At 33.0% G+C, this 14,509-nt stretch overlaps 1 protein-coding gene across 1 annotated transcript in view; it reads right to left on the bottom strand.

The window, feature by feature from the left end:
• Window positions 1–14,509, bottom strand: part of EXOC5 (exocyst complex component 5) — a 61,067-nt gene that overhangs the window by 11,206 nt on the left and 35,352 nt on the right. The window contains exons 11-14 of the mRNA XM_045810576.2: window positions 13,432–13,641; window positions 11,762–11,909; window positions 4,017–4,125; window positions 204–324 (exon numbers count right to left, since the gene is read on the bottom strand). Coding sequence (XP_045666532.1) covers window positions 204–324; window positions 4,017–4,125; window positions 11,762–11,909; window positions 13,432–13,641 — 588 coding nt within the window. The remainder of the gene's footprint in view (window positions 1–203; window positions 325–4,016; window positions 4,126–11,761; window positions 11,910–13,431; window positions 13,642–14,509) is intronic.

Below are 14,509 nucleotides of genomic sequence, written 5' to 3'. Positions count from 1 at the left end.
TAAGGCATGTTCATGTATACTCTACCTTATTTCATCCTCACATACTTTAAAAGTCCACATAAATTGATAGGAAGACATAAACCAAACCTTATTTAATGCTTTATTGAAATCTGTCCTATTAATCTTATAAAATTTTTGTTGCATATCTTTATATATAGAGCATTATAATAGTCACTGAAATAACAAAAATCAATTTGACTAACCTTATTAGTGGCATAAGGTGATCATTAAACTGCTTGTCAAAAAGATGAAAAATAGTATTGGCCTGTTGCACAACATCCAAAAAATAGAGATTTGCATTCCTAGAATCTGAAGAAGGAATTCCTAAAATTGGAAGGCATGTACATATTAGAATCATACTTGAAGAAATTTATCTTGGTAACAGAAAAATGAATATAGCATCATGAATAAAAGTAACTGCTAATTTTAATCAGCAATGATTTTTGATGACAGAAGAGTAAAATTAAGCTTAATAACTTAGTAAAATGAATCCAAAATTTTTACATGAAAATTTTCATCATCTACTCAGTCTCCATTATTTGCTGAGATAAACCAAAAAATAAATCAATAAATGAATCATCTTGGACTGTATCTTCTCCTTTCCTTTCCCACTCTCATGCCCGGTGGTTCCACAGTAGCCATGCATATACTTCCACCATTTTTCTTAAAACAAGGCCTCATTACATCTGATAACAGTTAAAATAATTTTTTATTAGTTTCCTGGGTTCAAATCACTTTATCTTTTCTGCTATATATTGTTGCCAGACTAACATACTTAAACTTACACATTTCACTCATCTTGCTCTCCATTATTTCCTCAAAACTATTCAAAGTATCCTCACTGTCTACAAAATAAATTCTTGATTTTCAGCATGGTATTCAGGCGACTCAACATGCTGACTCCAAAAAAGAGAGTAGATGATGAAAATTTTCATGTAAAAATCTTGGATTCATTTTATTAAGTTATTAAGCTTAATTCTACTTTCCAGACTTCAGTTTCCTCTTTTTTGTAAAAGAGCAAGAGATAAACTCTAAGGTCCATTCTAACCTTAGATGTTTATGTTTCCAGCTAAAATTAAAAGGCATTAATGGGCTAGGGAAAATATTCACATATGAGAAAATAAAATTAATACCTAGAATTCTTTATAGGATGATGATTTTTTTTCGAAGTTTTAAAAATGAAAACAAAGGTGTTTCATTTTTCCATAAAAGACAAAAATCACCAACTGGTAAGAAAATTAAAGGCTCCAACACAAACTTACAAGAGAAAAAAATAAAGTCAATACACATGTGGAAAATCCTTACTATTAATGAAAGATATTAAAATTAAGGTAATATTTATGTATGTTTTTAACCACTAAATTAAAGTTTTTGAAAGAATATTCAATTTATGCAGAAGAACTGGTACAACCATACATGCCAACAGCAGTGTAAATTAGTACAAAAAAACCCTTTGGAAAGGTCTGTAAGTACAGAAATTTTAAAAATTGGCAACACTTTGTGTGTGTGTGTTTTAAAGTAAACTCTACCTCCAATATGGCGCTTGAACTCATAATCTAGAGATCAAGAGTCTCATGCTCTACCAACTGACCAGCCAGGTGCCTCTGGTAACATACTTTGATCTGCTAACTTCACCTCTGGGATTTCATACAGAGAAAATAATTCGAAATAAGGAAAACACTTTAAGCTCTATAATGTTCACTGTGGCATTATTCATATTACTAAATTGCTGAAAAAAAATCCAATATGTCTAGTAGTAATAGGGGACAGTTAACTTTATAATAAATACACATGACAAAATTTTATACTATCATTAGAAATAATAGCCGTTAAGTGCTAACTGAATGGCTGCATGGAAGAAAATTTATGAATTGTAAGAGACATTTTCATCCTACCAGTAAATTTTCTAAGCCCTTCCAAATTATGAATACAGCTACTAAAATGAAGATGCCAGATTTCCAAACAAACTAAATAACAAATCCTTCATACCATATAGATTCAAATTCTTGTTACTTTTTTTCATTATCTTCTTTAATCTTCTTAATATCTTTGAGGTATTATTATCCCAATACAAACTGCCACATTAAGTCACTTACAAATGGCAAATGTTAAATACTTGATTGAAGAGTCGGCTGTAATTGGGGTGCCTGGCTGGCTCAGTTGGAAGAGCATGTGACTCTTGACCTTGGTTGGGATCATGAGTTTGAGCCCCACACTGGGTGTAGAGATTACTTCAGAAAATAAATAAATAAACTTAAAAAAAGAGTCTACTGTAATTAAGTTAAAAAAAAAAGGATACAAATGCTTATCTATAATCATGAGAGTGAATTAAAAAATGGGTAAGAATAACCCAGAAGTTTACTGAATTATGGGTCATTTTGCTTCAGTGTTAAAAAAACTTTAAAAAATGTGATATACAGTCAATAAACATTTTTGAGCATCTGCTATGTGCTTTCTAAGTACTAGATAATCATGATGAACAAGCCAGATACTCTTTCTTTTTGCTCTTTCTTTTTACTCTTTCACTCCATTCAGCTCTCTGGTTCATATACCTCCTCAGAGAGGCATTCTCTAAACAACCTCTCTAAAAAAAGTCCTCTGCTCCTGAATTCCCCATCCCACCTCCCAACACTTCTATCTCTTACTCAATTTTATTTTTCTTCATTGCACTTTCTAGTCATTTTTCTATCTTATCCCTAAGAATGAAAGCTCCATAAGTGCAGGAGTAGGCACTTGGGTATTTGTTGATGAATGAATTCTGGTAAGTGGAGGCAGACATTAACAGATGAAGATTTCATTGTGATAAATGCTATAAAAAATTAATTCAGTGATGAAATAATGAGTAACTAGGCTGGGAGTAGAGGGCTATCTTAGCTAGGGTAATCCACAAAAGCCTATTTAAGAAGGTGACATCTTAGTTGAGATCAGAGTTTAAAAAGTCAGGCATGAGAAGAGCTAAAGGAAAAGGGATTGGGGGGTAGGGGGAAAGCCTGAGTGAGAAAAAAAACAAATGAAGGCCAGAGTGGCTGATGGCTAAGGTAGTGAGAGGAAGTACAATATGAGAAATGGATGAATACATAAAAGGAAGGACAGATCAAAAGCCATGCTTTGTTTTCCCCCTAAAAGTAACAGGAAGTTCCTAAGGGTCTTAAATAAGGAAACGATAATCAAACTGACTGTTCTGTGAGTCAGTAATGTGGAGAGCTGAGAATGTACACAGAAAGATCAGTTAGGTATGGATAAAGACGACGGTGTTTATATTAGGGGGCGTTAGTAGAGCTTGAGAAAAGTAGATGAATTTGAGTTATGTTTGGAAGTATACTGATAGGATTTGCTAATAGACTGGCTATCAGGTTTGATGAAAAGAACTACAGCAATTCCTAAGTTTGGGGCCTGAGCAACCAGTAAATAGTAATGCCTTCTAAGGACATGGCGAAGAATGGGAGTGAACAGGTTTAAATGGAAGATAAAGAGTTTCAGTAGGGATATGTTAAATCTGAGATGCACAATGAACAGGTGGAAAGTTCAAGGACAAAACTACATTAATGCGGCTGGAATTTAGGGAAGAAATCATTATTATCCTATTAATACCAGTAAACCTGAAAGACCAAAAGCAAAAGAAAAATTTTAATATGAATCTATTCTTTTCCAGGCTTATTTTGGAATATTTTCCTTTCTAAACTTTACATTACTCAATTGCTTCAACCAAAATTGCTGTTTTCCTCCTTTGACATTTTATAACTTACAGCATTGTACCACATTCAGCCATCCACTGTAGTGTCTTATGTAGCTTACCCTGCCCTGCTTCATGTAAGCAATATGAGAAAACTGAGTCTTTGTGTAACTTTCTGCACCTATCAAACTCTTGCATTACAGATGCTCAAAAAGCATTATTTATTGCATTGAACTGATTTCGACATATAGAGTTGAAGATATACAAAACATTATGCATATAATTAATCAAGCATGATCAAAGGAATTTAACACAAAGTATTAGCACAAATAAATATACTTACCAGCAAGTCCTGTTTCCAAAGCATAATCAATATGCTCAATGCATAAAAATTCCACAAGAATGGTAAAAATTCTAAAGGCATTCCTTGGTAAATCAGAAGGATCAGAGAGCTTTAAAAAACAAAAACCAGATAATCATTCCTCAAGTCTATCTTTAAAAAAAGGGCTTTTTTTTTTTAAGCAATCAACTTTGTATAAGATGTAGCCAGTATTCAGATATCAAAATAATTATGCCTCTTCCTCTCCACCCCCAATGCCTCTCTCACATACATAGACATACAGTTACAATGCTCCATATTTGTCTACAATTCTCCTGGCTTAGACTAGATCAATGTTTTTCTCACCTGGATTGCAATCCATTCGTGGATTATGACAAGAAAGAAAGAGGGAAGAGAAGAGAGAATCAATAGGAAATAAAGTATAATGTACATATTAAAACCAAATACGGTTTTATGAAATACACATACACACAAAAACATCATACACATACACATTCATGTAACAAATATCCACTGGACTATTATGTAAAATCCATTTCTTGTAGGTTGTAGTCAAAGAAGTTTCAGAGCCACCAACTTTAACAAAAGTTATTCCAGCAAAATTCAGAATAGAAAGGATTCTTTATTCTATTAGGGGGTGGGAATGGGGAAATCGATAACAAATGCACTACAAAATGTGTCAGGCTCAAATCCCAGCTTCATCACTTCCTCTTTGAGTAAACCCTTAAGATATTATTTGACCCCACCAGGCCTCAATTTCTTCATCTGTAAGGTGGGAATAATATATATATATTTTTAATAATATTTTTTCATTATATCATGTTAGTCACCATACAGTACATCCCTAGTTTCTGATGTAAAGTTCCATGATTCATTACTTGCATATAACACCCAGTGCACCATGCAATATGTGCCCTGGTGGGAATAATATTAATAGTCCTTACATCCTAGTCCTGAGTTGAGAATAAAATATAAAAAATGCACATAAAGTATTTTTAGCACAATGTTTGGCACATAGTAAACTTACAATAATAAATGTTCATTTTGCTATTGATATTGCTGATGACTAACTACTCAGAAGAAGTATGAGTAATTATGGTGAGAAAATGAAATCTCTCTCTAAAAAGTTAGAAAACTACCTCTCAACATCTTATAACTGCTTCTTGTATTATTTATCAACTGACTGTTGCCTCTTTGTAGTCTCTATTCATTTACCTTTCTCAGAGTAATGTTTGTTATCTAATATAAAGAGCTGGGAGCTGAAGTGCATAACCCCCTTTAAGAACCCTATTATAAATACTGATTTGCTATTACTCAATTCCCTTCCTGATCTTCTTAATACCACTTCAAAGTTTACTCTTCACTCTTCACTAGTCACTCTACCACAACTTTCACCTCCCTTCTTTGCTCACTGATGCTCAATAGATGCCCTTAACAAGCAAAAAAGAATAAACTTCCCCCCCTCCTGTTTACATTCATATATCCACGCATAATTGATAGAAGAGGTAGACAGAAAACTGATAGGCAGATGGAAGATGTAAACAACCATGTCAATCAACTGGACCTGACATGTACAGAATACTCCATTTAACAACATCAGGATATACATTCTTTTTTCAAGTATACACAAAACATTTACAAAGATGGATCATATCCTGGGCTAGAAAACAAGTCTCAACAAATTTAAAATGGATTCACATCATACAAATCATGTCCTCTAACCACAACAGGATCAAATTTGAATTAATAACAGAAAGAACAAAAAAACACCTCAATATCTGACAACTAAAACACTTCTAAATCACTCTTGGGCCAAAAGAAATCAAAAGGGAAATTTAAAAGTATTTTGAACTGAATTAAAATAAATACAACATATCAAAATTTGTGGTATGCAGCTAAAGCTTACCTTAGAGGGAAATTTATAAGACTAAATGTTTATATAAGAGAAGAATGGTCTCAAATCAATGACCCCAGTTTCCACCTTACAAAACTAAACAAAGAAGGGCAAATGAAACCCAAGTAAGCAGCAGAAAAGAAATAGAGTGGAAACTGATGAAACACAAAAGAACAGAGAAAAATCAATGATACCAAAAGCTGATTCTTTGGAAAAATCAATAAAATTGATAAACCTCTAGCCAGACTGATCGGGAAAAAAAAGATACAAGTTACTGATATCAAGAATAAAAAGGTGACATCACTATAGATGCTACAGATATTAAAAGGATAATAAGGAAATATGAACAATGTAATCCCAATAAATTCAAACATTTATGTGAAATATACAAATCATTGAAGACACTAACTACCAAAGCTCAATTAAAAAGAAATAGGTAACTTAAATAGTTCTGAATCTATTATAGAAGTTGGATTTGTAGTTAAAAACCCTCACAAAGTGCAGGCCCAAATGACTTTACTAGTAAATTCTACCAAACATTTAACTAAGAAGTAATATCAATTTTACACAATCTCTTCCAGAAAATTGAAGAGAAGAAATAGTTTCCAACTCATTCTACAAGGCCAACATTACCCTGATAAGCAAAACTAGACACTGTGTGAAAAAAATATATGTATAAGTCAATATCCCTCATGAACACAAGCACAAAAATTCTAAACAAAAGTACAGCAAACCTAATCCAACAAAAAATACATAGGATAATACTTGATGACCAAGCGGGGTTTTATCAAAGGAAACGAAAGCAAGGTTAACATTTGGAAATCAATGTTACTCAGCACATTAACAGAATAAAAAGAAAGCACTTGACAAAATCCAACACCTAATCTTATAAAAACCCAGAAAACTAAAAATAATTTCCTCAATCTGATAAAGAGCATCTGTGAAAAACCTACAATGAATATCATACTTAACGGTGAAAGACTCAATGCTTTATTCTTAAGATAAAGAATAATACATGGTATTTGCTCTCACCACTTCCACTCATCATTGTACTGGAGGTTCTGAGCAATGCAACAATGCAAGAGAACAAAATAACAGGTTTCTATACTAGAAAGGAATAAGTAAAACTGACTTATTGGCAGACAACATGACAGTCTATTTAAAAATCCTATGGCAGGCGCCTGGGTGGCACAGCGGTTAAGCATCTGCCTTTGGCTCAGGGCGTGATCCTGGCGTTATGGGATCGAGCCCCACATCAGGCTCCTCCGCTATGAGCCTGCTTCTTCCTCTCCCACTCCCCCTGCTTGTGTTCCCTCTCTCGCTGGCTGTCTCTATCTCTGTCGAATAAATAAATAAAATCTTTAAAAAAAATAAAAAATAAAAAAAATAAAATAAAAATCCTATGGAATCTAAAAAAAAAAAAAGCCATTAGAACTAATAAGTAAGTTTGGTTAGGTTGCAGGTATAAAGTCAACATATAAAAATCAATACACTAACAACAAAGTATCAAAAGTATAAATTAAAAAATACCACTTATATTAAAATAACACAAAAAATATTAAATACTCAGGGATAAACCATGTGTGCTAAAAATTACAAAACTCTGGTACGGGAAATTAAACAAAAAATCAATGGACAGATAAACTTTATTCATAGAGTGAAAACTCAGTATTATTAAGATGTCACTTTTCCACAAACAGAACTACAGATTCAATGCAATCAAAACCCAAACATTTTTTCCCCAGGGACTGACAAACTGATTATAAGACATACGAGAATGCAAAATCATCTATATGAAAATATTAGAGGACTTACTCTACCTGATTCAAGACAATAATTACAGTGATCAAGACAGTGTAATATTGGCACAAAGACAAATAGGTCAATGGGACAGAATAGAGTCCAGAAACAGATCCACATATAAATTGTCAAGCAGTTTTTGACAAAGGTTCCAAAGTAATTTAGTGGAGAAAGGATAGTCTTTCCAACAAATAACACTTAAACAACTGGATACCTAAATGTAAAAAACTGAACTTTGATCCAACATCATAGGACATGTATAAGTTAACTCAAAAATGACTATAGACTTAAACGTAAAACCTTAAACTGTGAAACTACTGAAAGAAAACATAATAGGAAATCTTTGTGATCATGGGTTAGGCAAAGTTTTCTTATATATAAAACACCATCATAATGGAAAAGTATAAATTGGGTTTCACCAAAATTAAGAACTTCTAGTCTTTGCAAATACTGTTAAGAGATTGAAAAGGCAAGTCACAGACTGAAAGAAAACTTTGCAAATCACGTATCTGATAAATGAATTGTAACTAGAATACAGAACTCTCAAAGGATAAGAAAACAACTCAATTTTCAAAAAGCACGAAATACATCAAAGAATATATACAAATAGCAAATATACACATGAAAAGATACTCAACATAATTAGTCATTAGGAAAATGCAAACTAAAACCATAATAAGATATCGGTACACACCGTTAGGCTGTCTAAAATTAAAAAGACGGATCATACCAAATGTTGGAGATCACGGAGAACAAATGGAACTTTAACACATTACTGGTGGGAATGACAAATGAAACAACAACCTTGGAAAACAGTTTGGCAGTTACTTTAAAAGAAATACCATATGACTCAGCCATATTGCTTCTAAGTATATACTCAAGAGAAATGAAAGCATATGTCTGCATAAAGACATATATATCAATGTTCACAGCAACTTCATAATAGTCAAATACTGAAATCAATCTAAATATCAATAGGTAAGTAGATATACTGTGGTATATTCATGCAAGGAAATACTACTCAGCAATATAAAGGAGCATACTAAGTAATAAAACAATGTGGATGAATTTCTAAATAATCATGCTGAATGAAAGAAGACAGAAACACATGTACACATTATAACACACTATATACTATTTATAAAAAATTCTAGAAAATTAATGAACCTCTTAAAGACATCCTATTTAGCTTTCAAGTCTCAGTCCTTAAATGTCACCTTCTTTTTGAAAACAAATTTACAGTGACATAAAGCTGTTCAGTGGTTCTCTGAGGATAGAAGTGAAGGGAAGAGGAAAGGGGGACTGTAAAAGGACAAAAGGAAACTTTTTGGGGTGATGGATCTGTTCATTATCTTGACTGAGGTTATAGCTTCAGAAATGTAGACATAACATCAAAGTTATCAAATTGTGCAGTTTAAATATATGCAGTTTACTGAATGTCAAAGGTATCTCAAAGTCCTTTTTTTAAAAAGAAAGGGAAAAAAGCACTAATCTCATTACACTGCCCTTTTTAAATAATCCTTTAAAGCTTACATCATCATCTACAAGGTCAAGTCTGAATTTCTAAGCATGGTGTACAGAGTTTCTGTTTACCTTTTCAACTTCCTTTCTCACTACTCTCCCATGTACATTTCTTTTCTTTTTTTTTTTTTTAAGATTTTATTTATTTATTTGACAGAGATAGAGACAGCCAGCGAGAGAGGGAACACAAGCAGGGGGAGTGGGAGAGGAAGAAGCAGGCTTCCAGCGGAGGAGCCTGATGTAGGGCTCGATCCCAGAGCACCAGGATCACGCCCTGAGCCAAAGGCAGACGCTTAACGACTGTGCCACCCAGGCGCCCCCTGCCATGTACATTTCTATTTCAAGCATTTTATGCCATACAGCTGATCTTTGTATATTACTTTTTACATGTACTATTCCCGGCAAGAATCACCTTCTTGAAGATATCCTATGTAGCTTTAAGACTCAGGCCTAAAAAGACCCCTTCTTTTTGAAACCTTTTCAAATAAATACTTTTCCTCAATTCTTTAACCAGGCAGAGCTGGTTGCATTGTCTTGGTCCCAGCAGGGTATACCTATTTTGCATTGATTATTTAGGTCTACCTCCTTTCTCCACACTATTCAAAAGTAATATATAGGTCTTATTTTTATATCTTCAATGTCTAGCATAGCAGCTGGTACAAAGTAAACACATGTTTCTTGGATCAGATTGTGCTAAACAAAACTGAATTTCCATCTTGTAACTTTCTAGACAAAAGGTCATGATATAGAGCTAGTTACTATGATTCAAACAACATAATGCTGACAGCTTCAGGTTCAATGATCTTTAGAAATACTTTAACATATTACCAGCATTCAGAAAAGTAGAGATAGTAATTTACCAAATATACCCATCACCCACCCAGATGTGTCAAACCTTAACATTTTTCCAAATGTACTTCAGATTTTTTATCTTTTTGCGGGGGAGGGAGGAAGGGGAGTTCTACATATGGATAAAGTCCATTAGGTACTCCTCCCTCATGGCAAACACTACCCTGAATCTATCATGCTTATGCTTGGGCACATCCCTAAACAATATAAGGTATCCTTTTACTTTTTGAAACTTTGTATAGTGGTGTTATACTGAATATATCTTTTCCCCATCTTGTTCTTTTTCACTCAACACTGTATTTTTGAGATTTATTGTGGATACATGTAACTCTAGTTTAGTCATTTAAATTGTTACATGGTTTTCTAGTGTATGAACAATGTCAGTTTATCAATTCTCTTTTTGAGGCACACTTAATTTGCTTCTAATTTTTCACCATGATAAACACTGCTATGATGTTAGACATGGCATGTAGACCTATGAGTTTCTCTAAGGAAATCTCAAGTTACTATCCAAAGTAACTATACCAATTTTTATTTCCATTGGTAGTGTATGAAAATTTCTATTGCTCCACATCCTTAACACACACTTAGTATCACCAGACTTAATTTTTGTAGACTGAATGAGAATGAGATAGTATTTTCCCATTTTAAGTTTCATTTTCCTATTAGTGAGATTGACTATCTTACTGGTAATTTACATTTTCTGTATTTGTTTACATATGTTTATCAAAATAACCCTTCCTAACTTATTCCAAAATAACTTGCATATATTATCTCCTTTTTGTAGGTAAAGAATCTGAGCTTTAGAGACATTAGGTAACTGGCCAGAGGCAGTGGTCAAGCCAGGTTTTGAGTCCACCTCTAGCTGACTCCAGAGATAGCTCTTGGCTATCACATATAATGGCGTCAATGATAGTTACTTCATTTACTGAGAACCCACTATGTGCATTTTTAGTCTTTGTTTTCTATTGATTTATATTTATATGTATTATTTATATTGATTTACTGTCCATCAATATAAAATATATAGACTATATATATCAATACAAATAAAAAATTAAGACTGCCTCAACTCTCAGTTCCACTGCTTAAGAAGTATGTTATCTCAGTTTCTTCATCTGTAAAATGGAATAAAAACCTCACAAGGTTGTTACAATGATTAAATGAGCTGGTGTATATCTAAAGTGCTTTGGAACATTGTATATGCTATACAATTATTTGCCACTATTACTTGTTTTACATAATCTTCTGCTAGTAACATTGGTTATAAATACCTTCTTGCAGGCTATGACTTATCTGTTTCCTTTGTTAAAGTGTGTTTGTTGGACAGAAATTCTAAAGTTTAATGGACTCAACTTTTCCTTTGGTATCTAGGTTCTTAAAATATTCTTTTTTCCCTAATGGTCTGTTTCTTTATGAGATGGCTCTAAATCTCCCTTTCATATCTTGATTTAATATACCTTACAGAAGAAAAATGTGGTATATTCAACTTTCAAAATTATATTAAAATATACTTCTAAATAATTTAAAAATAATTCTGTTCTCCAAAACAAAACCTCCATCATTTTTTATTACAAAAAAGTAGTTGTTCCTAACCAGAGAGCAGATTTAGATCTTATTATAAACAAGGCAAAGATTAAAAAACACAACCATATAAATAAAATAAATTTATAATTACTCTTACCCTATGACATCTTTCAAAGGCTTGTTTGGTTTCTTGTAAAAGATTAACCACCACTTCTTGAGATAGGAAAGTTTCCCCATGAGTATCGATACTTGGCCCCAGTGGTAAATTGGTACGTTGTCTAATTCTCTCTTTCAAATCCTGAATACTAATGCATCATAACAACAAATGAAAAGAGAACACTTTACTATACACAGATTTCAATTTCAAGTACTCTTCAACTTAGTATAAATCAACAGAGATAAATGGACTAACTGCCAGACCTAAAAGTTCTAATTTCAATAATTAGCTCTGTAAAGTGAAATAAGCCTTAATCTCTAAACAGAAGATTTTCATCAGAAAAATGAGTATATATGGAATTATGACCTTTAAAGTCTCTTTCAGCTCTTTAATTGTGACTCAATAGCCAAAAATTTCTTGTTTGGTTTCCTTATGAACTGGACTATTCCAAATAAGTTAATATAACTAAATCGTCCTACTTACCTCAAAAATTCAGTGCTTTTTAAATATATTTAACCATTTGAGCATATTGCACATTTCTTTATCATTATTAAATAAGATATATGAAACACAGTTTAGCTTTTCTTAATGACTGAGGGTTATTTTGAACATTATTTGGTGGTATCTTTAGAAGGTTGGATTTCTTTTGCTCCTAGAATATCTAGCTCTAGACCACTATGAACATTTTTTTAAAAGATTTTATTTTGGGGGCACCTGGGTGGCTCAGTCGGTTAAGCATCTGCCTTCGGCTCAGGTCATGCTCTCAGAGTCCTGGGATCAAGCCCCGCATCAGGCTCCCTGGAGCCTGTTCTCCCTCTCCCTCTGATCCTCTCCCTGCTGCTCATGCTCTCTCTCTCCTAAATAAACAAATAAAATCTTAAACAAATTATATATATATATATATATATATATATATATATATTTTTTTTTTTTTTTTTAAACATAATCTCTACACCCAACATGGGGCTCAAACTTACAATCCTGAGATCAAGAGTTGCATACACCACTGACTGAGCCAGCCAGGCACCCAAAACTTAATTTTTTTTTAAATTTTCATAATTGTTCTTTAGTTTTTCTCTTCCTTTACTTGCTGCTGACTTTCAGATGTCACTTCTTATTCCTAATTACAACCTCTCCCTGACCATTCTTTAGTATATGACAAACTTGGAAACAAGAAACTGATTTGAGTGTACTCTGTACTCTATTCTGCTTCATTTTAGAATCAAACCCAGACAGTTGAGATCTGGATAACAGGTGCCACCAACCCTACAGCAAATCATTTTCTTCTAGTATGTGAATAATCACAGGTTTTAAGGTATTAATTAAATAACTTTATGCCCACGTGCTATTTTTTCCCATATCTGCAACAACAAAAAATGATGTGCTTCCTAGTTAACAACCTGGAATAATTTACTCAGTCTGGGGGGGGGGGGGAAAGGAGACTATAGAACTCTTTACAGTGCTGGTATTCTGCTTTACATTTTAATTACATTATATTAGGTTATTTCAACATGTGGTTCAAGAGACAGGATTTGATCAATGGTGTAAATAAGCTGGGTTAAATGAGTTCTTCACAGAAAATTCACTGTCATATTTGACAACTTTGTCCAAATATAATAAAGTTTTTAAAATCTTTAGTTTTAACTACAACATTTAATAAAAACACTTACCCTCCTGTGCCAATGGATCTCTTTTGATGGTTTTTTGAGTCATAATAGCGCTGCAGGATCATAGCACTTCTGCTTTTTAAATATCCAGTCTCCACCTCAATATAGTTCTCCAAATAGGAAGTGAAAATGGATTTGATAAGCTTAGACAAGAAAGTCTGTTTATCAGTACCTAAGTTAAATTCCATCAACTTGCTGGAAAGATTTGTGGTTCTTTTCATGGAAAGGGGGGAAAAAAAGATTAATGTATATTTTAGGTATAGTGACAATACTAAGGAATATATATTTTTACAATGTGATTTTAATAACTTATGTTAAACCACCATTTCTTAAACCTTGGAAGACACTTAGGATACAGAGAGCAGCTGCATAGGGTAATATATAAAGTAGAATGGATATTGCAAACAACACTATGGTTTAGAAAACTGACTAGGGATAATCTCCTAGGGATCTTAGGAGAGGAAACCAAGGCAACCGACCAGTCTAGAAATGGCAACAGTGGCAGAGTTCTAATGCCATTCATGATATGGTACTCACATCAGAATACTGAGAGATCTACTTTCTGTTTATTTTCTTTTGTCTTTATCCCAATTTAACACAAATGTCCATGTGGACTTCCCTCTAATTTTCTGTTTCGCATTATTAAAGACAGGCTCACAATAAATGTTGTTGGGATGAACTTCCTGATTACAGTTACTTTTGAAAACCCTCCTTTCAAAATGATGACACTGATGAACAGCAACAGGACTGGAAAAAAAACTCCATGAGAAGCTAAGCTTCTGATACAATATTTCCAAATGTTACACTTTTATTTACAAAGCCCATGGCAAATTTTCCTATCAGGCTTAAGGCTGAAGCTGTCATTTGTTAAGAATTTGTGACTTTCTCAATTTCTACAGTTTTAACTGCCAAATAAATGTAATTATACCACGTCTTAGAGAAAAAATTTAAAGAATAGTGAACTAGCTTACAATTAAAATCAGAAACAAAATTCTTGAGTCTTAAACAGCATGAAAAAATTTACATTAAAGTACATGACTATACAGCATAATATCCAATTCCTTAAGTTAACATGCTGAGA

Source organism: Ursus americanus, chromosome 26, assembly GCF_024610735.1.
Source record: "Ursus americanus isolate L20-20 chromosome 26, mUrsAme1.1.p, whole genome shotgun sequence".
NCBI lineage: Eukaryota > Metazoa > Chordata > Mammalia > Carnivora > Ursidae > Ursus > Ursus americanus.
This window is presented reverse-complemented; position numbering and strand designations above follow the sequence as displayed.